The 26,099-nt window shown below is 45.4% G+C and overlaps 1 protein-coding gene across 1 annotated transcript; it reads left to right on the top strand.

Annotated features, from left to right (window-relative positions):
* Positions 1-1,915: 1,915 nt before the first annotated feature.
* PPDPF (pancreatic progenitor cell differentiation and proliferation factor) lies at positions 1,916-25,259 on the top strand. The gene is made up of 5 exons (XM_073607441.1): positions 1,916-2,070; positions 19,822-19,915; positions 20,570-20,647; positions 22,354-22,450; positions 24,826-25,259. The coding sequence occupies exons 2-5, from the start codon at positions 19,861-19,863 to the stop codon at positions 24,932-24,934; spliced, it is 339 nt and encodes a 112-aa protein (XP_073463542.1). The 5' UTR covers positions 1,916-2,070; positions 19,822-19,860; the 3' UTR covers positions 24,935-25,259.
* Positions 25,260-26,099: the final 840 nt, after the last annotated feature.

The following is a 26,099-nucleotide window of genomic DNA, read 5'->3' as shown; positions in this document are numbered from 1 at the left end:
ATTGGGTTAGGTCAAAAGATGAGGTTAAGTCGAGAAGTTTAGCTGTAGTTGGACTGTTAACATTGACAGGAATGTTGAAGTCAACAAGAATGACAGTGGGTATTTCAGAGGCGAGAAAGTAGGGTAGCCAGGCAGCAAAGTCATCAAGAAAGCGCGATACCGGTCCAGGAGGCCGAAAAAATTGCTGCCGTCCTCAGAGAAATGGGAGAAAACAGACGAATACAGTGCATTTCGAAAGAAGAGATGGATAGAGAGGGAGGGACAGGAAGGACTTGGAAGGTGCTTTGTGGGGATAGAAGGAAGCCAACTCCACCTCCTTTCTGTCTGTTGGGTCTGAGGGAGCGAGTCCAATGGAGGCCACCATGGGAGAGGGCAGCAGGAGAAGCTGAGTCAATTTTTTGAAGCCAGGTTTCTGTTATGGCGTTATGTACAGATGTTAGCTTGTTACAGATGTAGCGGGTGTTCCAAAGGGCGCATGAGATTGGTGGGCTGCTTTGAGGAAGCAGGGGGATAGAAATTTAACTGAGTGGATTGCGGTGGCTGCCAGAGGAGGAGGGGTATTGGATATGTGGCTTGCAGTTGGAAAATGGTGGACCAGGATTAGGAGAAATGTCACCTGAGAATAGGAGAAGGAGGAGGGTGAGGAAGGCAAGATGGGAGTGGGATGTGCATGAGCGCACGTGTCTAGTGGCCCTGGTGTTTATGTCAGCATGTGGGTGCAGCAAATGCAGGAGATGATGGGTGCAGTAGTAGGGAGAGGGTAGGAGTGAGGGTGATATGTGCATGCTGAAGGGTAGAGAGGAGGGGTAGAGTAAGGATAATTTGAGGGTTGAAGACACCGATGTGAGAAGGAAAAGAGTAAGGAGCATGTTATGCCTCGTTTCCACCGAGCGGATCGGTTCGGATCGGATCGGTTTGGAAGGCCTAGAATGGTCCGGCCTATTCAGGCGAGCGTTTCCACTGCAAGTCGGACCGACAGGGGCCATATGTGGGTTTAGAAAAAATGCCTAGCATGGCGTCAGACGTCCACCAATCAGTGGAATGTATCGCAGCTCCGCCCTAACCGAACTGTTCCATTTTCTATGGCCCCACATCTGAAGCAGGACCCTGAATGGAACGGTTCGGTTCGGTTGTATGGGCCGCTTTCATAATGGAAACACCAAAAATAGCGTACCGTGCCGAACCGAACCGATCCGCTCAGTGGAAACGAGGCATTAGTGGATAGAGAGTGGGAATCTGACTTCATATAAAATAAATGTCAAATGCTGGTTTGCTTGTCATCTTGCAGAGTGGAGCAGAGATCTTGTTGTATCTTCATCCAGCTTTAGTTAAACTGCGGCGGTGAAACTGCGCATCACTCGTGACAGAGCCACTCAGGAAAGAGCCATGGTGTCTGCGCCTTGCCCCTGTCTGCGCCACCCCATAGGCTGCTTTAAATTTATAGGGAGACTGAGCAGGCATGCATTTCTCAATTTATCATTGGTGTCATGATGGTGGGGGCGGCAAGAAGACTTTTGACAATTTTTTCAAAATTTGGGGAAATGAATACTCTCAGTTCGGCTCATCCCTCATCATTCTAGAAATGTTCAAATTTGTCGCACTTGATTATGCAACAAAGTTACATAAAGTGTCTTCCCACGGCTGTGGGAACTATGAATCGCGCCTCTTGTTCCTGACTCTCAGGAATTCTTCGAGGGATCGCCCCGGATAAATCCAACTTTCCAGAATGAGTTCCATCCCTGAACAATAGGCCAGCTGGTTTGGTTTTTAAAAGCGTCGCGTTGGAAAACTCCAACATAATCTGAGTTCTCTTCAGCCTTCTTTCTTCAGCCTTCTTCTCTGCCCAGGTCTGGGTTGTCACTCTCCCAGCTGTCTCTACGCCTCCCCCTGCTGGCCCCTCCCACCGCTCTATATAAGTCAGCTCCACGTCTGCTCCACAAGCCTATTCTCAGTGATTCAATCTCTGGTCGTGGAGAACAGTCCCAGCTTCTCCTTCTCAAATGGGCCCCGTCGCCTAGCGTCTAACCCCCTAGAGCCAGGCTCCTGAGGACGAATCAAGTCGGAAAACAGGTAGGACCATCCCTCGAAGTCATCCATCCATCCATCCATCCACCCATATCTATCTGTCTATCTGTCTGTCTGTCTGTCTGTCTGTCTGTCTATCTCTGAAAACAGGTAGGAACACACATATATATTAAAATATATTATATTATGCTATATTGGCATTCCTATCTACATTGTTCATTGTGTCTCGATCCCATCATAGAAATCTATTTGTGTACTGCCGATCGATCCTAACAGCCACCAATTGCTTCTTTGCATCCTTCTTTGAACATACAAAAACGATCCAGCCCAGGCAAACATTTTCCAGCATGCTGGTGATCTTTCCCACTTTCCCTCATCCCTGGTCCAATTCTCTTTGTTTATTGTAAAAGGGCCATACAGGGAACTATTTTATATACGAACGTTTTTATTATCCGATCTGGAAAGATAGATTGATGGCACCCTATAGTGGCCATACAGGGAACCAATTTTTTCATACAATCCTTTTTATTATCCGATTGGAAGATTGGAAAGATAGTTTGACACCTTTTTAGTGGCCATACAGGGAATGATTTTATATACGATCATTTTTAATATCCGATTGGAAGGATAGTTTGATGACGCCTTATAGTGGCCATACAGGGAACGGTTTTATATACGATCGTTTTTAATATCCGATTGGAAAGATAGTTCGATGGCGCTTTATAGTGGCCATACAGGGAACGATTTTATATACGATCTTCTCTAATATCCAATCTGGAAAGATTGTTTGATGCGCCATGCAACGATCATATCCGCTTTCCTACGATTTGATTTTTTTTGTCCATGCAGATCGATCAGATTTCGATTAAATCTATCGGTTTTGCTTGAAGTCTCTTTGATGATCCCTATCGCCAATCATATTATCTGATTTCTGCGAAGAATCGTTCGATCCGATCGTTACATGAATGGCCACCGTTCGTCATAATAAAGAGTGTCAAAAATATTGTCATGATCATTTTTTTTTTTTTTCCCTTTGAGCGTCCTGCTGTGCAGGATTTTATAATTCTGTTGTATATTTGTTGCCTTTTCTGTGTATTTTTGTTTTATTTTGATATCCTTTTTATATATCTTTTTGATAAAGAAAAAGAACAAAGTGCTGATGATTCCAATGACATGACAGGAAATGGCACTTATTTCTTCTTCTGTGTTTGGTATTTGGGGTTATGCGCTCACTGATGTTTGGATGGCGTTGTGTCATCTTTAGAGATAATCGCTGTCAATGGTGTGTCAGTGCTGAACGCCGCGCATCCTCTTCACGTGCATTTTAGATGTAGCATTGTGTACGGTCCTAGGGTTGGCCATAGACATACATTATTTATATCAGGATGTGGGACCGGCCAAATTGCTTGGTGTGTCACCATGAAGTGCTGACTACAGTCGCTGACTAAGAGGACAGGAAGTGCTGACTGGTACATGGAGCCAGCGACCAATCAGAACTCATCTGTCACTGTTCTACTGCCATGGGTGACATCAGCTGTGCCGATGGACAGTAATAAAGGGTTATAGAACCAATGGAGACAGGGGAAACGATCGGTCACAGAGGACGATGTTCCTGGCCAATCTCATGCTCAGGGACCTTCACTTTATTTCCATTACTGGGACTTATTATAAATATTTTGTTTATGTTTTTTTCTTTTATTATCACTTAGATTTTAGACTTTTTTTTTTTTTTTTTTAGTATTAGACTGATGATACAGAGGTACTCCGCCAAGCAGGGCCTACTCCGCCAATCAGCTTACCAGAGGGGGCCCTCCAGGGCCCCGGTGCAGCATCATATGGGACCCCAGGATTTCCAGTGGTGGGCCCACCGAAAATCCTTCACTTTCCAAACGTCAACGTGCAACAATCGATCGCTATTCTTTAGGAAGGGGTCTGCTGACTGATTGGTCAAAGAAGACAATTTTCTTGACCAATCCCATGCTTCACTTCTCTATTTCCATCACAATAATATTTTTTTTTTTTTTTTTATCATTCAGTTTTATTGTATTCTTTATATCGGTGTTTCTCAATTCCAGTCCTCAAGGCGCCCCCAAACAGGTCATGTTTTCAGGCCTTCCAATTTTTTCGCACAGGTGATTTGATCGATTTCGCTGCCTTAGTTATTACCGTTTCTCATCTGAGGGAAATCCTGAAAACATGACCTGTTGGGGCGCCTTGAGGTCTGGAGTTGAGAAACGCTGCTTTGTATAGTATATGTTCAGCATTAATCTGATGACATCCCCCAAATCGCCAAGACTTCTCATCCGTAAATGTGCAACAGTCGGTCACTATCCTCTCGGAAAGGGTCTGGTGAACGATCGGTCGTGGGTGACGATGTTCTTGGCCAATCCCATGCTCTGGGATAATCGCCTCACTTCTTCGTATCCATTGCAGTAACTTATTTTTTATGTTTCTTTTATCCTATGGTTTTAGGTCCCATTCACACTTGTGCGACATCAAAGTCGCCCGAACAAGTCCCCATGATTCCCAATAATAACCATTCATATCTCTGTGCAACTTCAAGTCGCAGCGACTTCAAAGTAGTGTGTACTATTTTAGTATATACTTGGTTAAGTATAGTATATCATTCGGTATGAGGCTGATGATCCAAGGGCAAGCGCGGAATATCCTTGACCTCCCAACCGCAAACGTGCGACGATAGGTCGCTATCCTCTTGCAGAGGTTCCTGCGAATGACCTGTTGCGAAGATGATCTTCCTGACCAATCCCATGCTGAGAAACAATCGCTCCACTTTTTTTTTTTATTTCTATCACAAGAACTTATTACTTTTATTATGTTTTATGCTTTTATTATCATTCAGTTTTAATGTGAATTTATATATAGTTTATCATTTAGCATTAGGCTGACTTTTTTTGTTTTTTTTTTACATTTTTATTGTTTACTTTTTTATAGTATATCATTTTAGTATTAGGCTGACATTTATTTATTTTGATCTTTCTTTTATTTTTATCATTCACTTTTGTTTACATTATATAGTTAATCATTTAGTATTAGGCTGACTTATTTTTTTTTTGTTTTGTTTTTATTATTTGCGGTTATTGTGTTCTTTATATAGTTTATCATTAAGTATTAGGCTGACTTATTTTTATTTTTTGATCTTTCTTCTATTTTTAACATTCACATTTATTGTTTACTTTTATATAGTATATCATTTAGTATTAGGCTGACTTTTATTTATTTATTTTGATCTTTCTTTTATTTTTATCATTCACGTTTGTTTACATTATATAGTTAATCATTTAGCATTAGGCTGACTTATTTTTATTTTTTGATCTTTCTTCTGTTTTTATCATTCACGTTTATTGTTTACTTTTATATAGTATACCATTTAGTATTAGGCTGACCTATTTTTATTCTTCTTTTAATTTTCATCGTTCACTTTTATATAGTCTATCATTCAGGTTGATGATACATAAGTACTCCACCAAGCGCAGGATATCCTTGATTTCCAGGCCTTAAATGTGCGACGATCGGTGACTATCCTTCAGAAAGAATCTGATTGGACAATTGGTCATAATGGACGATTATGGGATATATAATATTAGGAGATTATTAAGCCAAGGTAAAGCAGACCTGCAAAGTATTGTCAGCAAAACCTGATTCACATTCCTAACGGTCAACAAAGCCGATACAACGGTGAGGACGCCGACAGCAAGGCGCCATTTGCTTTTTTTGCTAGATTGCCAGCTCTTGGGACAAAAGCCCAGGGCTTTGCATCCCCTGTTCAGCTGTGTCTTTTGTTCCTTGGCCACAATTCAGTTTGTTTTTTCCCATCCTAGTCTATGTGGAGGGAGGAGGGAGAGCTGCGGGGGGAGGCGGAGGAGGGGAGAGATGTGGCTCAGCCAGTTCTAACTAGTTTTCAAACTGTAGAGAGAGAGACTTATTAATCATCTCTAACCCTTCCCTGTCTGGGGTTTTCAGTTGTGTAATTATCTTCTAACTGCATTTGCATGCCATGTTACTAAACATCAATGCTTGGGGGGGCCCTTTCAAGTATTTGTGACGTGTTGCGTTAAAGCGGGGCCCTTGAAATGAAGGGGGCTGCTAACACCCTAATGTCCCAAAGAAAAAAAAAAATCGTATGTGACCCTTTTTTTAATCTTTTTTTTTTTTCGTAATGCACCAAAATTGAGTCGTGGCATGCTGCAATATTGCGTTGGTGTTCCATTCAAAATCAATTGCGTGTTACGCAATGCACGCCGGAACGCACGTATTACCGCAATGATGTAAATGGTCATGGTTCGTCAGCATGCAGGGAAATCTGTGTAATTCGGATTGCATATCATTTGCAATGGGAAACCTGGTTCAAAAAGTTTGATCGCCCTTTTGCACGATTGAATCCTGTAACCCAGGGGTGTCTGAACTTACTAAACAAAGGGCCAGCTTACTGTCCTTCAGTGGGGGGGCCAGTCAGTAGTGGGGCCAGGCATGGTGTCAGTGGGAGGAATCGTGCCCCATTATTGGTGTCAGTGGGAGGAATAGTGCCCCATTGCTGGTGTCAGCGGGAGGAATAGTGCCCCATCGTTGGTGTCAGTGGGAAGAATAGTGCCCCATCGTTGGTGTCAGGGGGAGGAATAGTGCCCCATCGTTGGTGTCAGTGGGAGGAATAGTGCCCCATCGTTGGTGTCAGTGGGAAGAAAAGTGCCCCATCGTTGGTGTCAGTGGGAAGAATAGTGCCCCATCGTTGGTGTCAGGGGGAGGAATAATGCCCCATCGTTGGCATCAGTGGGAGGAATAGTGCTCCATCATTGGCATCAGTGGGAGGAATAGTGCCCCAAGGGTCGGATAAAGGCAAGCAAAGGGCCGCACTTTGGGGACCATTGCTTTAACCAAACCTCTATATGAGCGTGGCATGATTTAGGGTGACTCTGGATAGGGTGACTCCACCAGATTAGCCTCTTTCTCTCTTAATGGGAAGAATAGTGCCCCATCGTTGTTAGGGGGAGGAATATGCCCCATCGTTGGCGTCAGTGGGAGGAATAGTGCCCCATCGTTGGCATCAGTAGGAGGAATAGTGCCCCATCGTTGGCATCAGTGGGAGGATTAGTGCCCCATCATTGGTGTCAGTGTGAGGAATAGAGCCCCATCGTTGGTGTCAGTGTGAGGAATAGTGCCCCCTCGTTGGTGTCAGTGGGAGGAATAGTGCCCCCTCGTTGGTGTCAGTGGGAAGAAAAGTGCCCCCTCGTTGGTGTCAGTGGGAGGAATAGTGCCCCATCGTTGGTGTCAGTGGGAGGAATAGTGCCCCATCGTTGGTGTCAGTGGGAGGAATAGTGCCCCATCGTTGGTGTCAGTGGGAGGAATAGTGGCCCATCGTTGGTGTCAGTGGGAGGAATGGTGCCCCATTGCTGGTGTCAGGGGGAGGAATAGTGTCCCATCGTTAGTGGGAGGAATAGTGCCCCATTGTTGGTGTCAGTGGGAGGAATAGTGCCCCATTGTTGGTGTCAGTGGGAAGAATAGTGCCCCATCGTTGGTGTCAGTGGGAAGAATAGTGCCCCATTGTTGGTATCAGTAGAAGGAATAGTGCTCCATCATTGATGTCAGTGGGAGGAATAATCTCCCATCGTTGATATCAGTAGGAGGAATAGTACCCCCATCATTGGGGTCAAGGGGAGCAATAGTGCCCCGTTGTTGGTGTCGGTGGGAAGAATAGTGCCCCAAGGGCCGGATACAGGCAAGCAAAGGGCCGCACTTTGGGGGCCATTGCTTTAACCAAACCTCTATATGAGCGTGGCATGATTTAGGGTGACTCTGGATAGAGTGACTCCACCAGATTAGCCTCTTTCTCCCTTATAGATCTCACCATGTGCTTCCTTTTATGGCGGAGAAAAGGAGAACGACCGTTCTGGAAATTTGCCAACATGCTGGAAAATCCCCAGAACTCTCTAGTTAACTGTAACCAGTCCATGCCGGAATGTAATGAATGGTCATCCCTGTATGACATTTTGGCATGACACGCAGACAAATGCCCATGTATACCCGATACCTTTTACGAGCCACTTATTTGCAGCAAATCTGAACCAGCAACCCTCTGGAGCTGGTTTGTTCTTGCAGGCTTACCAGACCCCTGCAGACGGACTGCAAGCTCTTGAGGTTCAGGAATGTGCTGGTCCCAGCTGGCAGGGTCTCATCTACTTGGACAGCAGTGTGGGTTTTTTTTTTTCTTCTGAGCATACCGGTGTAAACTGGTCGTGGCGAGTGTTGAATGTGCATAGAGAGCACACACAGATAGCAGAAATCCCCCCCCCCCATTTGACAGGGTCAGCATTAATAACTAACCTCTTATGTAATGAACGATAGGACTCTGCAGATTGTAGTATTAGTCGCACAGGTGAACGCTCCCTTTTATTGTATGAAGCGTCTGCCATGTTGGTGCTCATCAGTGTAGGAACAATAAGGGATAACATGTTGATTAGCGTTAACAACAGAAGGATTTGCCTAGAGCAATACTGACAGTTTTCACTTCAGACGCTTTAATTCGAGGTCTAGTCTCCCGTCTGCTGAGGTTGCATTGGCACCGACTGGACCAATGGGAGCCCATGTAGCGCAGGGACTGTGCCAGCTGTCGACGCCACTGACTGAGGTTAAATAAACAGGCCATGTTAGGTAACACAGCCTTACTAGAGGGTTCTGGGTAAAAGGTGACCGCTTGCCTGCACAAGAGGAACGGTGCAGAGCGCGTAGGCTTGTTGAAATTGCGTGCTTGCTCGTTTTTGGAAATCTTGATTAGATCTCAAGCGCATTGCGCTTGAAAAAAACTGTCTTTTTTTTATTATTTTTTTTTTCATCCCTTGTGTCATGTTGGCAGCCTAATCATAATAAAGGGCTGCTTTAACGCAACGCACATTTTCGCGTGCCGTAATGCAACGGATCACATTGGTGTGAAGGAATCCTCAACGACAAAAGTTTATGCTAAAGAAGTAATCAAAAATCAAAAGCTTTCATTTCAGAATTTATTGCATGCTCCGTACGCAATATAATCAGAATTATTGATTGCTTTCATCTTCTATACTAAACATTAGCCGTACATACTATTCTCCCCCCCCCCCCAAAATAATGTGGTTGCATAAGTGTGCACACCCTTACACTAATACTTTGTTGAAGCACCTTTTGATTTTATTACAGCACTCGGTCTTTTTGGGTATGAGTCTATCAGCATGGCACATCCTGACTTGGCAATATTTGCCCGCTCTTCTTTGCAAAAACACTCCAAATCTTTCAGATTGTGAGGACATCTGTGCACAGCCCTCTTCAGATCCCCCCACGGATTTTCAATGAGGATCAGGTCTGGGCCATTCCAAAACTTTATTCTTCTGATGAAGCCGTTCCTTTGTTGATTTGGATGTTTGCTTTGGGTCGTTGTCATGCTAAAAGATGAAGTTCCTCTTCATGATCAGCTTTCTAGCAGAAGCCTGAAGGTTTTGTGCCAATATTGACTGGTATTTGGAACTGGTCATTATTTCCTCTACCTTGACTAAGGCCCCTGTTCCAGCTGAAAAAGCTCCAAAGCATGATGCTGCCACCACCATGCTTCACAGTGTGTATGGTGTTGTTTTGGTGATGTGCAGTGTTGTTTTTGCACCAGACATATATCTTTTTGAATTATGGCCACAAAGTTCAACCTTGGTTTCATCAGACCATAATGCATTTTCCCACATGCTTTTGGGAGACTTCAGATGTGTTTTTGCAAAATTTAGCCTGGCTTGGATGCTTTTCTTTATAAGAAAACGCTTTCGTCTTGCCACTCTACCCCATAGCCCAGACAGATTGTTGTCACATGCACCACACAACGAGTACCAGCCAGATATTCCTCCAGCTCCTTTAATGTTGCTGTAGGCCTCTTGGCAGCCTCCCTGACCAGTTTTCTTCTCGTCTTTTCATAAATTTTGGAGGGATGCCCAGTTCTTGGTGATGTCACTGTTGCGCCATATTTTCTCCACTTGATGATGACTGCCTTTCCTGTGTTCCATGGTATATCTAATGCCTTGGAAATTCTTTTGTACCCTTCTCCTGACTGATATCTTTTAACAATGAGATCCGTCTGATGCTCTGGAAGCTCTCTGCGGACCATGGTTTCTGGTGTAGGGTGCGACTAAGAAAATGTCAGGAAAGACCTACTAGGAACAGCTGAACTTTATTTGGGGTTAATCAGAGGCAGGTGTGTACGGACCCCTATTTAACATGAGTTTGAATGTGATTGCTTAATTCTGAACACAGTTGCATCTCCAGTTATAAGAGGGTGTACACACTTATGCAACCATATACTTTTTTTTTTTTTTAGTACTTGGTGGAAAAATTTCTGAAATTATTTATCTTTGTCTCATTTTTTTACATCACAGAAACCTGACATTTTACCAGGTGTTTGTAGACTTTTTATATCCACTGTACACCTGCGTGGAAAATTGCATGTGTTACTGTGCGTTTATAAAACATGCTAAAAACAGCATCCCAAAACGGGGCAAGAAGACGTGCGAAAAAGCACAACAAACACAGCAAAACCAAGCAGTAAAAAAAAGCTCAAGGCTCAACCCTGCTGTGTTTGCTACTGAAATGAATGGGCTGCCTTATGCGTGTTATGCGAAAAGGCTAAAAAAAATGCGCGTTGCGTAATGCATGCCTCACAACGCACAAAAAAGCATAGCTAATAAAGACAGCATCTGTTTCCTTTTTAGCGCTGCAGTGCATTTTGAAAAATACAGCATATCCTCCTCCTTTTTTTTTTTTTTTTTTTTTTTTAGTGCTTAGAGAGGCCCATAAAAGTCAATAGGAGTGAATTAAAACACTTGCATTTTGATGCATTCACAACAGGTCTTAACAAGCCTTGGTCAGTTGTTATCCCTATCCACTCGAAATCCCAAATTCGAAAATTTGCACATCAATTACGCATGTCAAGGCAAATACTCATTGATGTATAATGATGCAGCTGTCAAATGTTACAAAAAAAAAAACATACATGCATAGATCTGAATGGGCCCTAAAAGAGGATGCTTATTGGTTCCTACAGCATTGCTTGCTGGCCAAACCAGGCTAGTGAGAACCACTGTAGATGCAGCTGTACGGTCTCTAACAATCCTGTGGCTGCCAAATTGTCGCATGTGACCTGGCCTAGAAAATGCCAAGGCCATGGCCAACATTGGCCTTGGCAATGCCCTGCGCACAGGGGCCGGTTGTAAACCTAAATATTGTAACACTATTCCGTCTATATGAACTCCGCTGCTAAATGTGCCAGGAAAATATGTGGTCAGTGTTGGCAGGAACTGGACACCGCTGTGCATATGACTTGCAGTATTTCTGTGCCTTTGTGCGCCCATTCACCCCGGACACCTGTCAGACAGCCCTGCACTCCCTGACCTCCCTTCCTCGTCTGTTCTATAATTAGAATCCCACAATGCTGATTATTTACAGTGTAAACATGGCCGATCCCTGCTGACATTGTATAGACGGGAGAGCAAACAATTCCCGTCTTACCTGAAGCACAGGTGTGACCATTATTAGCACTCTTCATGTCCCCTGTGATGGGAATGTCACTGGCCTCACTTCACCAATGGCAACCAAAAACCAGCAGTTTTCACAGCAATGCCGACCTACAGGCACTTTGACATGCGTTTTTTATGGAGGCGTGTTGGGGTGCCACGTGAAACTAATTGCATTGCAACCAATGCACAATAACGTGAATCCAGCCTTAAGATGGCCATAAACTCATTCCTTTCATACACAAAAATCGATCAGATTCCTCCATCCACGCTGTATATGAACCTGCTGTGCCGACTATTGTATTCTGACAGCTGTCGGAATACCAGAACAGCGGCTGCATCTGATTGGACGCAGTTGCTGTTTTCATCTGACAATTTCCCAGTTGGCTCCTTCCATTTGAAGAGTTTCTTATAGTCCATAAACGAGCTCTGTGACCACGCTAATGCCGCGTACACAGGGGCGGACTTTTCGACCGGACTGGTCCGACGGACTTTCGACAGACTTTTGACGGACTTCCGATGGACTTTTGAACGAACGGACTCGCCTACACACGATCACACCAAAGTAAGACGGATTCGTACGTGATGACGTACGACCGGACTAAAATAAGGAAGTTGATAGCCAGTAGCCAATAGCTGACCTAGCGTGGGGTTTTCGTCCGTCGGACTAGCGTACAGACGAGCGGATTTTTCGACCGGACTCGAGTCCGTCAGATTTTCGACTGGAAAAGTCTGCTGAAGGTCCGATTGAAGCCCGCACACGATCGGATTGTCCGCCGGACTCGGTCCATCGGACCAATCTGATAGAAAAGTCCGCTCGTGTGTACGCTGCATTAGAAGACTTTTTTTCTGTCAGTAAATGCACTCTGTGACCCCCGCTAAGGAAACTTTTCTGTCAGTAAATGTTCTCTGAGACTTTATAATCAGTAAATATGGTTTGTGACTCCATTGAGGAGCCTTTTCTGTCAGTAAATGTGCTCCATGACCCTGCTGAGGAAACTTTTCTGTCAGTAAAATGTTCTCTGTGACCCCATTGAGGAGACTTCTTTTCAGTAAATGTGCTCGGTGACCCCACTGAGCAGACTTTTCTGTCAGTAAATGCACTCTTTGACCCCGCCGAGGAAACTTTTCTGTCAGTAAATGTGCTCTGTGACCCCCACCGAGCAGACTTTTCTGTCAGTAAATGCACTCTTTGACCCCACCGAGGAAACTTTTCTGTCAGTAAAATGTTCTCTGTGACCCCATTGAGGAGACTTCTTTTCAGTAAATGTGCTCGGTGACCCCACTGAGCAGACTTTTCTGTCAGTAAATGCACTCTTTGACCCCGCCGAGGAAACTTTTCTGTCAGTAAATGCACTCTTTGACCCAGCCGAGGAAACTTTTCTGTCAGTAAATGTGCTCTGTGACCCCCACTGAGCAGACTTTTCTGTCAGTAAATGCACTCTTTGACCCCACCGAGGAAACTTTTCTGGCAGTAAATGTGCGCTGAGGAGAGTCTTGTGAGTAAACGCACTCTGACCCTGCTGAAGAAACTTTTCTGTCAGTAAATGTGCTCTGTGACCCCGCCAGGGAAACTTTTCTGTCAGTAAATGTGCTCTGTGACCCCGTCGGGGGAAACTTTTCTGTCAGTAAATGTGCTCTGTGACCCCCACTGAGCAGACTTTTCTGTCAGTAAATGCACTCTGACCCTGCTGAAGAAACTTTTCTGTTAGTAAATTCACTCTGTGACCCTGCTGAGGGGACTTTAGAGCCAGTAAATATGCTTTGCCACGCCACTGAGGAGACATTTGTCAGTAAATGAGCCCTGTGACCCCTGCTAAGGAGACTTATCTATCAGTGATTATGCTCTGTGTGACCCCACTTTCAATGGAAGGATGCCATATAAGAGTGGACTGATGGGGTCCCCACCAAGCGGGATTGCCAACCTAAGGGTTAATTTTTTTTTTAACAATTTTAATTGAAGTCAGGGTAAATTAAAACCCTGTTTTCAGCCAATCGTACAGTGTACGTAATAAGGGCCTATCCACACTTATGCGTTGTGGAAACGGGCAGTTAAAGTCACGTTGTACCGCCACTGCAAAATACTGCAACACATCGTGCAAACCGTGTTGGCCTTTTTACTACCATTAATATGCACCGGTCAGGCCTTTAAAACGGTGTGCTCTGTGACCCCGTCGGGGGAAACTTTTCTGTCAGTAAATGTGCTCTGTGACCCCCACTGAGCAGACTTTTCTGTCAGTAAATGCACTCTGACCCTGCTGAAGAAACTTTTCTGTTAGTAAATTCACTCTGTGACCCTGCTGAGGGGACTTTAGAGCCAGTAAATATGCTTTGCCACGCCACTGAGGAGACATTTGTCAGTAAATGAGCCCTGTGACCCCTGCTAAGGAGACTTATCTATCAGTGATTATGCTCTGTGTGACCCCACTTTCAATGGAAGGATGCCATATAAGAGTGGACTGATGGGGTCCCCACCAAGCGGGATTGCCAACCTAAGGGTTAATTTTTTTTTTAACAATTTTAATTGAAGTCAGGGTAAATTAAAACCCTGTTTTCAGCCAATCGTACAGTGTACGTAATAAGGGCCTATCCACACTTATGCGTTGTGGAAACGGGCAGTTAAAGTCACGTTGTACCGCCACTGCAAAATACTGCAACACATCGTGCAAACCGTGTTGGCCTTTTTACTACCATTAATATGCACCGGTCAGGCCTTTAAAACGGTGTGCTTTGTTAGAACAACATAGGGGTCCAACGAACATGACTTTCTCTGGTGGAGAACCTTCCAGGTCCGTGTGTTTTAAATGACAATGATCGATTCATCGCCAGAGAATGTTTGGAGAAAGTCCCATTCGCTGACTTCTAAATAGACCCACTTTTGGGCAAATGGGCCCTAATCGGTTGCTTTTACATTTGCCGCTTTTTTTTTCCCAATAAACTGAATTATTTGATTACAGACAAGTTTATTGCTTGCCCTGCATCCGATGTTCGATGAGGTGAAAAATTAAGGCGCGTTTGGATTTTGTGGGAAAGATGTTGAAGGTGAAAGTGGAAAATTCAGGTTGTTCTGTGTATGTCTGGTTCCAATAGAATTTTAATGCGGATAGACACGTGCAAACTTGTCATGGCGACAAACGATCGCTTTTTGCGTCCAGTGGATTAAACCGGTTACATGAAGCATTGGTGGGTGGGTGGCCAGCAGGAACTAGGACTGGGCTCTTTTCCTACAACATGGTGGCTGACCATAAGGAGTTAATCACAAAGCCTGTTCACATTTGTGTCCCATCACAGCTGATAAGTCCATGCACACCCCTCCATCGGGATCACATTATACAGCACACAGCAAAGATTGTACAGACAGGCAGGTGAGAGGAGAAGTTCATCTTTTGCACCGTGCTACACCTGTATTTAGGGCACAAGTATTTTTTCACACAGGTATTGAATTGCACAGCAGCCTTAACACACCTGAGCGTTTTGGTTGTGTTGCACAGGCATTCATGTTGTATTAGGCAACGCTCCTCCAAATGCCCTGTTAGATGTTTTTGTTAATTCGTACAAGGCTAAAATGGGAAATTGCTTTTAAAGTTTTGCAACAACGCCTTAAACGCCATAGGTGTGTTTACATTGCATTTACGGTACGCTTGTGGTGTGTTTTTATTAGCAGCGAATTTAGGTGGTTGCAAAGCATCAACACTTGCCAAAATCTATCACTAACGCTGTAGTGTGAATGCCTCGTTCCGCTCTCTAGGTTAACAATTTTGTGTGGCATTGATCGGCAGTCCGGTGGTAAATGTGACCCAACTGCCTATTTTCAACGTCTGTGAGAAAGAGCTCTCAGACAGGCGGTTAGGGGGCGGTAAAAAAACAGGCAGCTGAGCCACAGTTCACCATGCTCTGGCCACCCACCCGTACTGTAAAATAGCTACCGGACGGGGCCGTTCACGTGATGCGTTTGCAATGCTCTGCTTCTCGGCCGTGGAACTTTTAAGTTGGGGTTAAGAGTTTGACAGAAGGTACCACCGGGGAAATTGGCAAATGCGGCTGCGTCACCACTGTGTGCAATGCATGCAATTGCGGCATGGTAGTGTAACATTTTAGGGTTAAATCAGGCGGTCAGGAACAGGGCTGGTGCAACGATTTTTGACAGCATAGGCGAAACCTCATTTTGCCACCCCCCCCCTGGCTCCACCCCTGACACCACCCTCTTTGCCCTGCCCATGTATACCCCATCCTTTTAACGAAGTGCCCATCAAATGCAGCCTCAGCTGTGCCCATCAAATGCAGCCTACCAGTGCCCATCCATGAATGTTTGCTTGCTTCCAATCATTTGGGAGTCGGGACACAGACACAGTCCTCCTCCGTCGCTGCACCTCTGACACTATGTGCAAACGAAGCGGCGGCTGCCTGCTGATGCTGAGACTTAGACCCCATACACACTATTAGATTTTCTGCAGATTTTGGTCTTCAGATTTACCAAAACCATATAATATGAGGTCAAACCTTAAGAGTTTCAATATTGTATGCAATCAGGCAAGGCCCTCGCACTACATGGTTTTGGTAAATCTGAAGACAAAAATCTGCAGAAAATCTAATAGTGTGTATGGGGTCTTAGTTGCTTGTTGAAGAGAGTAGGAACACCAGTGGCCGGGCGCCCTAGGCAGCAGTGAGCCCTAGGCGGCTGCCTAGTTTGCCTAGTGGTAGCACCCGCCCTGGTCAGGAGGCATTATAATGCCTCCTCGCTGCCTGTTAAATGCTCTCTGAAATGTAGACTTTTCTGTCATAAATGTGCTCTGTGACCCCGCGAAAGAGATCTATCAGTAAATAGGGTCTGACTCCGCCGAGGAGAGATTTTGTCAGTAAATGTGGTCCGTGACCCCCGCTGAGGAGACTTTAGTTAGTAAATGTGCTCTGTGACCCCACTTACAATTGAAGGATGCCGGCTGGGAGGGGGCAAACAGGGCCACCGATGGAGCGAATTCCAGGGAGGAGACCGCTTTACTAACAGTAAGACCTTGTTTACATGGGGCATTTGAATTTGTACCCCCTGTGAGGGCTGCGTTTACCTACGTGGGGTAGTACAGGTGTTCCGGGCAGATCGCCCCATTGCTGTCTATCGGGGCGCAGCGGCTGCTCCTAATTTGCCATCCATATGGGTGTAGGCACCAACACAAGCAGGGAAGGTCGTACTAAAAATTCTGAATGAACCTACTGCACACTGCCATACACCCTTTCTAGATGTTTTGGATTTTTGGTTCGTGTACATTAGAATACATGTTAAGGCCGTCCAACTGCGTCAAGGTAATCCCTGCTCTGCAAACTGCGAATGCTCCAGTAGATAGTGTTGTAAACACCTTCTACCACTTTAGAAGACCCCCCCAGTACATGGAGGTCACGTATTCACAATGGTGTGTGTTTTTTTTTTTTTTTTTTTTTGTAATTCCTTTATTTTCCAAAAGTTGCAATTCGCAGTCAAACAGAAAGATGAAGAAACGCAGCATAATCGGATAACAATGCAAAACTCTCAATTAAGTTTGCATGCCGACAACCCTAACAGAACACAAATGAATGGTCAATAAAACATGTTGAATATGAAAAAGGCCGCAGTGTAAAAAGCCTGTATGGCAGATAGAGTAGCGATAAGAGAGACCATTAACATAGACTGGTGTGCAAAAAGCTGTGCAACTATATTTTAACTAAATTATACATTATATTGGGAAGTGAGCCTCCTGGTGGCAAACTGGATCCAGAATGGGGACAATGAGACTGAGCTAATGTATAACATGATATTCACAGATCTGGAAGAAAGCAGCACCCAGAACTGAGCCGGGTGAACGGGGAAGGGAATAGAAGAGAGGGGGGGAAAGGAAGAAATAGGAGGCGGTCAGGAAGAATATACATAGGGGATCAAACGTTCCTTGTACAGCAGAAAGAGAGCGGATGAAAGGAAGATAGAACCTCTTGCCCAGGACAGGGCCGTCTTTAATATTGATTGCACCCTGGGCAAACGTTTTCTTTGCCCCCCAATGCAATTTTGCTTTGAAACCTACAGTAAATAGCAGCTAAACTCCAAATCAGTTTAGTGCAGCAGATCAGACAGCAATTGTGATTGGTTGCCAGAGGTTAAAGCATAACGTTACTGCTCACTGATTAGTTGCTAGAGGTTACAGCACATAATTTCTGCTTGCTGATTGTTTTTGGTTGCGAGAGGTTACTGCACATGATTACCGCTCAATCATTGTTTGCGGGGGGTGTGGGCTGTGGTGGTGAGGGGTCGATTGGTATCAGTGGCAATGGGGGGGGGGGGAGGAGATTGGAGGGTGTGATCAGTGTAAGTGTGGGGGGGGGGGGGTTGGAGAAAAAGAGAGGGGGTGGTAAGAGGGGTGAGAGAAGATAGAGAGGGGTATGGAAGAGATGGGGTTGCTGAGTTGGGGATTTTCTCTGGTTTTGTCTTTTTAGGGGGAGAGAGAGGGGTGGGTGAAATAGAGAGGGGGGGGGTTGAAGGAGAGAGAGGTTGGGGAAGAGAGACTTAGCCATGGCTGCAGTCCCTTCTGTGCACCCCCTGTCAGTCTGTGTATTGGGGTGTATGATGCCTGGTACCTCCTTCCATAGGACGTTCACACTGGCCGGCAGCGGGCAGGGCCCTTCTCCTTCTGGGTGGTGAGGATGGGGGTGCTCTGCTCCTTCCAGTGGATACTTCCTAGACCGCGGACTGTCCCAGGTATCACTAGCAGTCCCTGGCTGCATGTACCCCCCCACTGGTCCTTAGGGGGGCGATCCGCCTGTCTTTCGGGCCACTGTCGGAGCTTGGAGAGGAGGGGAGAGCAGGGTAGAGCAGGGTAACAGCCCCTGTCTGCATGCCCCATCCCGCTGATCCCTGGGTGGGGGGGGCCTGATCCGCCTGTCCTCCGGGCCGATGTCGGAGCTTGGAGAGGAGGTTGGAGAAATCCAGTCTCAGGGTGGCGCCGCCTCATCAGGGTTGCACCTGCGCTCCTCACCTTCTGATGGTCAGGGGGCTCTTTTCCCTCCCGGGCTCTCGCTTCTCCTTGCTCCCGGTGCAGGACTACCCATGCCAAGGGGCTCAAGGGGTAGCTGCTTTGGGCCCCTCAACAATGACAGGGCCCTGGGCAGTTGCCCCGCATTAAAGATGGCCCAGGGAATAGGACTAAGTCCAGGAGGTCAGCCAGATTGCGAGACCTCCTGAAGATAGGCATCAGTGTACAAAAAGTGTTGCCAAGGTCTCCAGGTGTCACGGAAGGTCTCCTCCCTGTTGTACAAAGTAGCTGTGAAATTCTCCATGTCCCTAAGTTCATTAACTATGGAAAACCACACAGATTTTGACGGCTGGTTCTCCAACCTCGAGCACGGGGGTCTTGGCCGCATTCAATAGCTGAATTGTGAGAGAAGCCTTATATTTATTAATAGGACGGTTCGAGAGATGCAACAAACAGGCCACAGGGTTCCCCTCCAGGTCGACGTTAGTCAGGTGCTTGACAATACCGATCACCTCTTGCCAAAACGGCCTAAGTTTGGGACAGTCCCAAAAGATATGGAGCATTTGTTTTTTCTGCATTGCCACATCGCCAACATGTACTAGGGACCTGGGAAAAAAGCTGTGTAGACGGTGGGTACCCTGTACCAGCGGGTTAAAACTTTGTAGCTGGTCTCTTGGATTCTAGTGGCCATGGAAAACTTCTGGGCAAAGTGAAGGCTCTTCTTCTGCAAGTCCGTGAATCGGGTTTCAAGGTCTGATTCCCATTTAGAGAGGAACCCTGGAATAAAACCTGTCTCCGGTCGGATTTGGGAGACGTAAATCAACAAAAGACCATGACGGATCGGCTCCTGTCTATGGCAGATGTGCTCTAGTTCCGTGAGCTGGCGAAGAAGAGCGCAAGCACCTATGGAGAAAATTGAAGAATAGTTGGGGGGCGGGAGTGGTCCCCCTTTGACTACGGTCTGTTTGCCAAAGCTTTTCATTTACTTTTGTATACAATGGTGAGGGCAATCAGGAGGATTTTGTTACTATGGCCCTCACTGTTGTACCCAAACCCAATTTTAAGAAGTCTAATCGCAGATATGAGTCAACCCTTCTAACTTGAGGCCCAGTGAGCCAAGGGCCATTGTACCTTCTAGAGCAACTTGTGCACTAACCTTACCTGGAACCTTCTCATTGGTTTTGCATTGTTGAATGATCCCTTGCACATTTCTTATTGCACTTCACAATTTGTCTAGAATCTTCTGCTCACAGTGCATTCTTCTTCTCTTCCAGGGTTTACATCATCTTAAGTAAAGCAAGGCTTGAACCATCATGGCTTCCATTCCATCAAGTGGCTCACTCGTCGCAACCCACGACTACTACCGCAGTAAGTATCTTCCACCCAGGGACCACGGGGTATAGGAGGTAATCTCGCCACATAGTCATCATCCCCCTTTGGCCATTAATGGGGTGGCTTTATAGAAAACCAAACCAATTGTTATAAACCCTTCAAGGTCTGGCATTAAAAGATGCCTTCAGCCAACCAAAGATGGTGGTTGGTGGCTGGAAATACTCAAAAAGAATACAGTGATAGAAGTATTTAAAGAGGAACCCCAAACAAAAACTTTTCTAGTTGTGTATACAGTGCTGAAGGGTTTGAACCAATGTCAGGTCTTTATCATTGTCTGTCTGTAGAGTCATGGAGGTGAAGCAAATCTTCTTGATGAGGACCTTACATTCCAACCCTTCTCTGCTCTGTCCACAAAAAACAAACCTGTCTGAAATTTTACTTTTAAAGATGGCAGCCCCTCAGCCCTAAGTCATCCACAGACCAGTGTGGTGAAGCCACCCCTGTGTTTTTCTATTTACTACTCAGATTTCGCAATGCGTGTTTAGGTCATGCTTTCTCATGATCTTCAGGAGTTCTGTTGCTGATTAACCTTGCGTGTGAAAATAGTTGGCAGATCCATCTGTTTTGTCTCTCATCCTTCCCCTTAGTTCTAGGTCATGGATATATAATAACCTGTTTATCTTCTTACAGGACGCCTGGGGTCCACTTCCAGTAACAGCTCCTGCGGCAGCGTGGACTATTCTGGAGAGGTCATTCCCCACCACCCAGGTGAGCCCCACCACCCCATACAGGTTACGTCCTCCATAGAGGGGGTGTGTCACTGAGTTATATATGTGTTTCCATGGACATTGGTCTGATAGTCTGCAGGGTTCAATATTCTATGATAAGAGTTGGGTTATACAACCTTTGTACTTGTTCTCCAGGGTCACTATTGGTCGATGACCTGCAATAGGCAGGAAATAAACACCATGTCACCATGAGAAGGGGAGGTCCAAGAAAAAATGGATACGACTAGATATTTAAAGTGCGTATATAGCCAAAACTTTTATAAGTTTTAGATGGAATATGGAAGGGCCATACCCTCTGCCAGTTTTTTTTGTTTTTTTTGTTTTTTTTTTATTGCTGTCTGGGGAGATTCTCCCTCTTTGTCTTGGCAGAATGTGATGGGGAATGCTTCGAAACTACAGCAAATCTCTAATCCCCTACTGCAGTGGGGTCGATGAGAATCAAGAGGAGCATTACATTGCTTGTTGTTTTTCATGTTTGTGGTACATGTGTACATCTCAATATTTAAAATTTTGTACAAATCCGTTTTTTTTTTTTTTTTTATCTTATTGGTACCGTCAAAGTCCTTTCAATTTAGTGTGTTAGGGTTGTTTGTGTAATTTATTTTTCAGGATGAGATACCGGACATACTGTCCTTTTTTTTTTTTTTTTTTTTTTTTTTTTTTTGTTTTTGTTAGAGACCTCTATTGAGGCCCTTCTCCCAATCCTTCTTTCAAATCAAAATTCTGACACTGGAACAGGTGGTAAGAGGAGATGGGGTCACCTGTTCTGGTCCCTTCTGTTGGTTCTACAGAGCAGGAAGTAAAATGGAGATCTCCTCAATGGGACACAGACAGCAAGAAAAATCTGGGAAAGGTTCTAACCATTTTTTTATTAAAAAAAAAAAAAAAGTTTTGGTTATAGATGCATATAGTGTTCACCATCCTGGTGACTGTTCTCCCCAAGAGTGTGAAATGCCCACATTTTTGAGTTAACAGAACAGGAATGGGGACAGTTGTTCAGGTGACAACTAGAGATTCCCTTGCTTTGGTAGGATTTCATCTCACTTCCTCTTTTGGCCATGGGACAGGAAGTAAAAAGATGAATAACAGACCTGAGTTTCTCAGTCTGCTGCTTCTACTTTCACTGTTCAGTCGCAGGTTAAGGGTTGGTCCATGAGGAAGTGGGTTCAATGATACTGGTCATCAGACCTCAGGGCATCTAGTGGCAGAAAAAAGTACTACTGGGGAAATCTATGAAGGTGAATGCTGCATCAGGAACTAGTTCCAGTGGGCCAGTTTACAAGGGGACAATTCTGTAGACTCAGGTGAAGGGTCTCTGAGCAAATCTGTCCCTGCTGGTTTCTCCCCAGGACAGGATGGCCAGTGCGACATAGTTGCTGAGATAAAATGACAGCGTCGCACAAGGACATGCATTAGAGGACTGCAGACCTCCTTTACCCACCGGCAGCACTCTCGTGGGATATTCTTTTTCTTTGAGGAGTGCCCTTTTTGACCATTGGGTCTAGTTCTACTTTAAGGCTCCTGTCCACATTGTCCAGGTTCATATTTTCATATGGTAGGCTATAAGTGGTCATAGTTCTTTACCTTCTATGGGTGGAGGTGGGAAATGTGGGTGGGATTAGTGACTGTCTTATCTCCTCATTGGATAACTTGGGGGAGTTAATCTGACGTCTGTTCTTCCTGCAGGTCTCCCAAAGTCGGATCCTGGCCACTGGTGGGCCAGCTTCTTCTTTGGTAAACCCCCTCATCCCGTCATGACCACTGTTTCTGAATCCCCGGAGAAGTAAGTGGAACGGCATGGGTGACCGACAATACACGCATGACAACTTATATAATTGCATCTGTTACATACATTCCATCACCCATAAGTGTGCGCAGGGGGCACAACCTAATCGCTACGTGTGGTGCTGATTCCCCCCTAATTGCCTGGGCTGCCCCCTTGTTGTGCCCCCTAGCAGTACTGCTGGCTTCCCTCCTCTCTTCTTCCCCCGGCTCCTGCAGGGGATACTTCAGAATGGAGAGTGGGGGAATGGGCTAGTAAATATGTAATTTTACCATCCCCTTCCTTTTCTAAATGAACACACTCACTGTGTTCCTTCATTACTGAAATATAGTAAACAGTGTTTACTATGCTTCAGTTTGTGAATGAACAGGAAGGTGCTCAGCACAGAGCACTATTCAGTTCATTCACTGTCCAGTGTAGCTATGGCTGCAGAGAAAGGCATGTGTGTTTGAGCTTTGGGGTGCACACTCCTAATGCAATAGGCTGCGCACACATATGCCACCGCCTTAGTAAAGATAGGAGAACCCATAAAACTACAAATTCTAAGGCCATCCCGTGTCAAGCTGGCCAAGATGAAGTATGTAGGCTGCTGCTGGTCTCCTCCCCCTATTGGTCGAATGACTGTCATATACCGCTAGGCCTCAAACCTTCCTTCTTATTGCCCCCCCCCCCCCCCCCCCCAGCGATCTGTTCTTCTCCTTCAGCCAGCTGGTAGTTGTAGTTTCACATACTACAGCCAAAGGACGAATTCTATCTGTATGGACTACACATCCCAAGATGCTTTGCTCTGTCAGGACAGCCAAAACTGAAACGCTAGAGGGAAACGGCTCCCCCTGTAACAAAGCCACACCGCATCTTCTGGTTGTAGGAATAGGTAGATATTCAGCTCCTTGCTATACTTTTTTATTTTTTTTTTTATTTTTAAAGGTAATTGAGAGATTTGGGGTGTTTTTTGACCCTAAATCTCTCCATAAAGAGGACCTGTCCTCCTCATTACGATTTACAAGGCATTTTTACATTCCTGTATAGGAATAAATGTGCTGAAAAAAAATGATAGGTATAGCGTCCCTATGCTCGCACACAGAAGCATAAGTAAACTGTGTTCACACCACACATGTGAGATATCGCTGCGAACGTTCGAGCGAGAGCAATAATTCTAGTGCTAGACCTCCTCTGTAAAAAAAAAAAAAAAAAAAAAAAAAAGTAAAGCGTCGCCTATGGAGATTTTTAAGTATCGTAGTTTGTCACCATTCCACGAGTGTGCCATGTTGGGTATCTATTTACTCGGCGTAACATCTTTCCTATTTAAAAAAAAAAAAAAAAACTGGGTATAGATTGTGGGATTTTTTTTAACCACTTGCCTACCACCGTATTGTAATATGATGGCCGCAGGAACCCTTCGTCGATCTGGGCGGCTGTTATTTGACTTCCTCGGCTTCCAGGCATTGTGGAGAGCGCGTGTGTGCCGGCGGTGCGCACACGCGCTCGCCGCATTTACTAGGGACCCGATGCACGTACCCAGCGCCCGCGATGTCCGCCGGGCACCCGCGATTGCTCATCATAGAGCAGGGACGTGGATCTGTGTGTGTGTGTGTGTGTGTGTGTGTGTGTGTGTGTGTGTGTGTGTAAACACACAGATCCACGTCCTGTCAGGGGAGAGGAGAACTGATTGTATGTTCCATGTATATAGGTACACCCATCGCTCTCCTCCTCTCATCAGTCCCCTCCCCCCACAGTTAGAATCACTCCCTAGGACACACATTTAACCCCTTGAACGCCCCCTACTGTTAACCCCCTTCCCTGCCAGTGACATTTATACGGTAATCGGTGCATTTTTATAGCACTGATCGCTTTATAAATGTCAATGGTCCCAAAATAGTGTCAAAAGTATCCGATATGTCTGCCGCAATGTCAGTCACGATAAAAATCGCAGATTGCCGCCATTAGTAGCAAAAAAATAAAGATGACCTAAATCTATCCCCTATTTTGTAGACGCTATAACTTTTGCGCAAACCAATCAATATATGATTATTGCAATTTTTTTTCTTTTTTACCAAACTATGTAGAGGAATACAGATCGGCCTAAACTGAGGAAAAAAATAGTTTTTTGTTTTTTATTTTTTAAATGGGATATTTATTATAGAAAAAAGTAAAATATTGTGTTTTTTTTTTTTTTTTTTTTTTATAGCGCAAAAAAACAAAACAAAACGCAGGGGCGATCAAATACCACCAAAAGAAAGCTCTATTTGTGGGGGGGGGGGAATGATCAAAATTGAATTTGGGTACAGTGTCGCATGACCGGTGTCCTAACACTTAAGCCGGTCCTGTTGCTATTTCGGAGCCCCCTAACTTCTCTCTCTCTCTCTCCTCCACAGCTCAGGAAGCATCCGCGTGACCAATGGCTTTATCCCTTGTGGCCTGGCTCAGGAGGCGGTGAGGAAGAACGTCGGTGAGACCAAGACTGACTCCAGCGCCTCCGCCTGACCCCGCTATGCATTCCCCCTCCTCACCGGAAAGACGCTGGGTGGTGGAGCCCATTCCCCACCCCCCTCCCCCCACAGGCTGCCCCCCCACCCCCACCCCCTGTAGCTTTTGGTCATTGCTTTTTTTTTTTTTTTTTTTTTTGGATGTTTGTTTTTTATGGTTTTTATACAATGGAAAAAGAAATAAAAAAGTAACTTGTTTTTATTACATCTATAACACTGAAACATTCTTAATTTTTTGATCCTTTGTTTCCCCCTCCCCCACCTACGATGCCTTCTTTTTATTTGTAATTGTCTAATAAAGTTTGGCAGCCTTTAAAAAAAAAGACTGTTATGTCATTTTTTTTTATGCAGTTAACCCCTTTAGCGCAGGCGCCTCTCGGCCTTTTAAAAGGTATCAGACACTGGGAGGTGGGCACTTGACCGCCACCGTGATTGGCGGTCACAGCGATCACATGATCGGAAAGCTCCCGATCGCTACTTTCTAACTTTGCATGGAACGAGCAGGATGCGCACACTCGACACGGCGTTTACATTTTTGATACGCATATATGCGGCTGCTTGGCATCAAGGCCCTCCCACCGAGAGGCCGCATATACGCGTACGGCCGGTGTGAAGGGGTGAAAGAGTTGGGCTCAGTTCACACGGACGCGACTTGAGTTAAAAGTCGCACCCCATTAACTGCATTGGAACCAATCTAATTGGTGCGACTCAGAAAAAAAAAGGTTTCTGCACTACTTTTGGGGCGACTTCAACACGACTTGCATTGATTTCTGTTAATGAAGTCGCAAGCAAGCCGCGATGAAGTGGCATGGCAAAGTCTCACCTTAAGACCGCTTTCCGGTCGCGGCGGTGTGAACCGAGCCTAAGGGCTTGTTCACATCAGGTGAGGGAATGTGTGTGAAATCGCGTGTTTTCCCACACTGCACGGAAAAATGAGCACACGGGTGCCATAGATTCTTAATGCCTCCCGTGTGTCTTGGCAAAGGTGTGTGTGTGTGCGCACCTGCCACAACGCATGGTACCGCAGTACTACGCAGTTTGGTGTTGGGTAATTTTACAAAACCACGCCTGCACTATTTTTTGCTCATTTTCCATGCATAGATCAGCCCATTGCCATTTAATAGACTGCCCTAAATGCGTCACGCTTGGACACACCTTATGTT

This window comes from Aquarana catesbeiana, linkage group LG12 (genome assembly GCF_042186555.1).
Source record: "Aquarana catesbeiana isolate 2022-GZ linkage group LG12, ASM4218655v1, whole genome shotgun sequence".
Taxonomy (NCBI): domain Eukaryota; kingdom Metazoa; phylum Chordata; class Amphibia; order Anura; family Ranidae; genus Aquarana; species Aquarana catesbeiana.
This window is presented reverse-complemented; position numbering and strand designations above follow the sequence as displayed.

Excerpts from the sequence above, each read along its gene's own strand:
- PPDPF (XM_073607441.1), top strand. The coding sequence starts at position 19,861 with ATGGCTTCCATTCCATCAAGTGGCTCACTCGTCGCAACCCACGACTAC. Across the intron at positions 19,916-20,569 it reads AACCCACGACTACTACCGCA|GACGCCTGGGGTCCACTTCC; the intron begins GTAAGTATCTTC and ends ATCTTCTTACAG. Across the intron at positions 20,648-22,353 it reads GGTCATTCCCCACCACCCAG|GTCTCCCAAAGTCGGATCCT; the intron begins GTGAGCCCCACC and ends TTCTTCCTGCAG.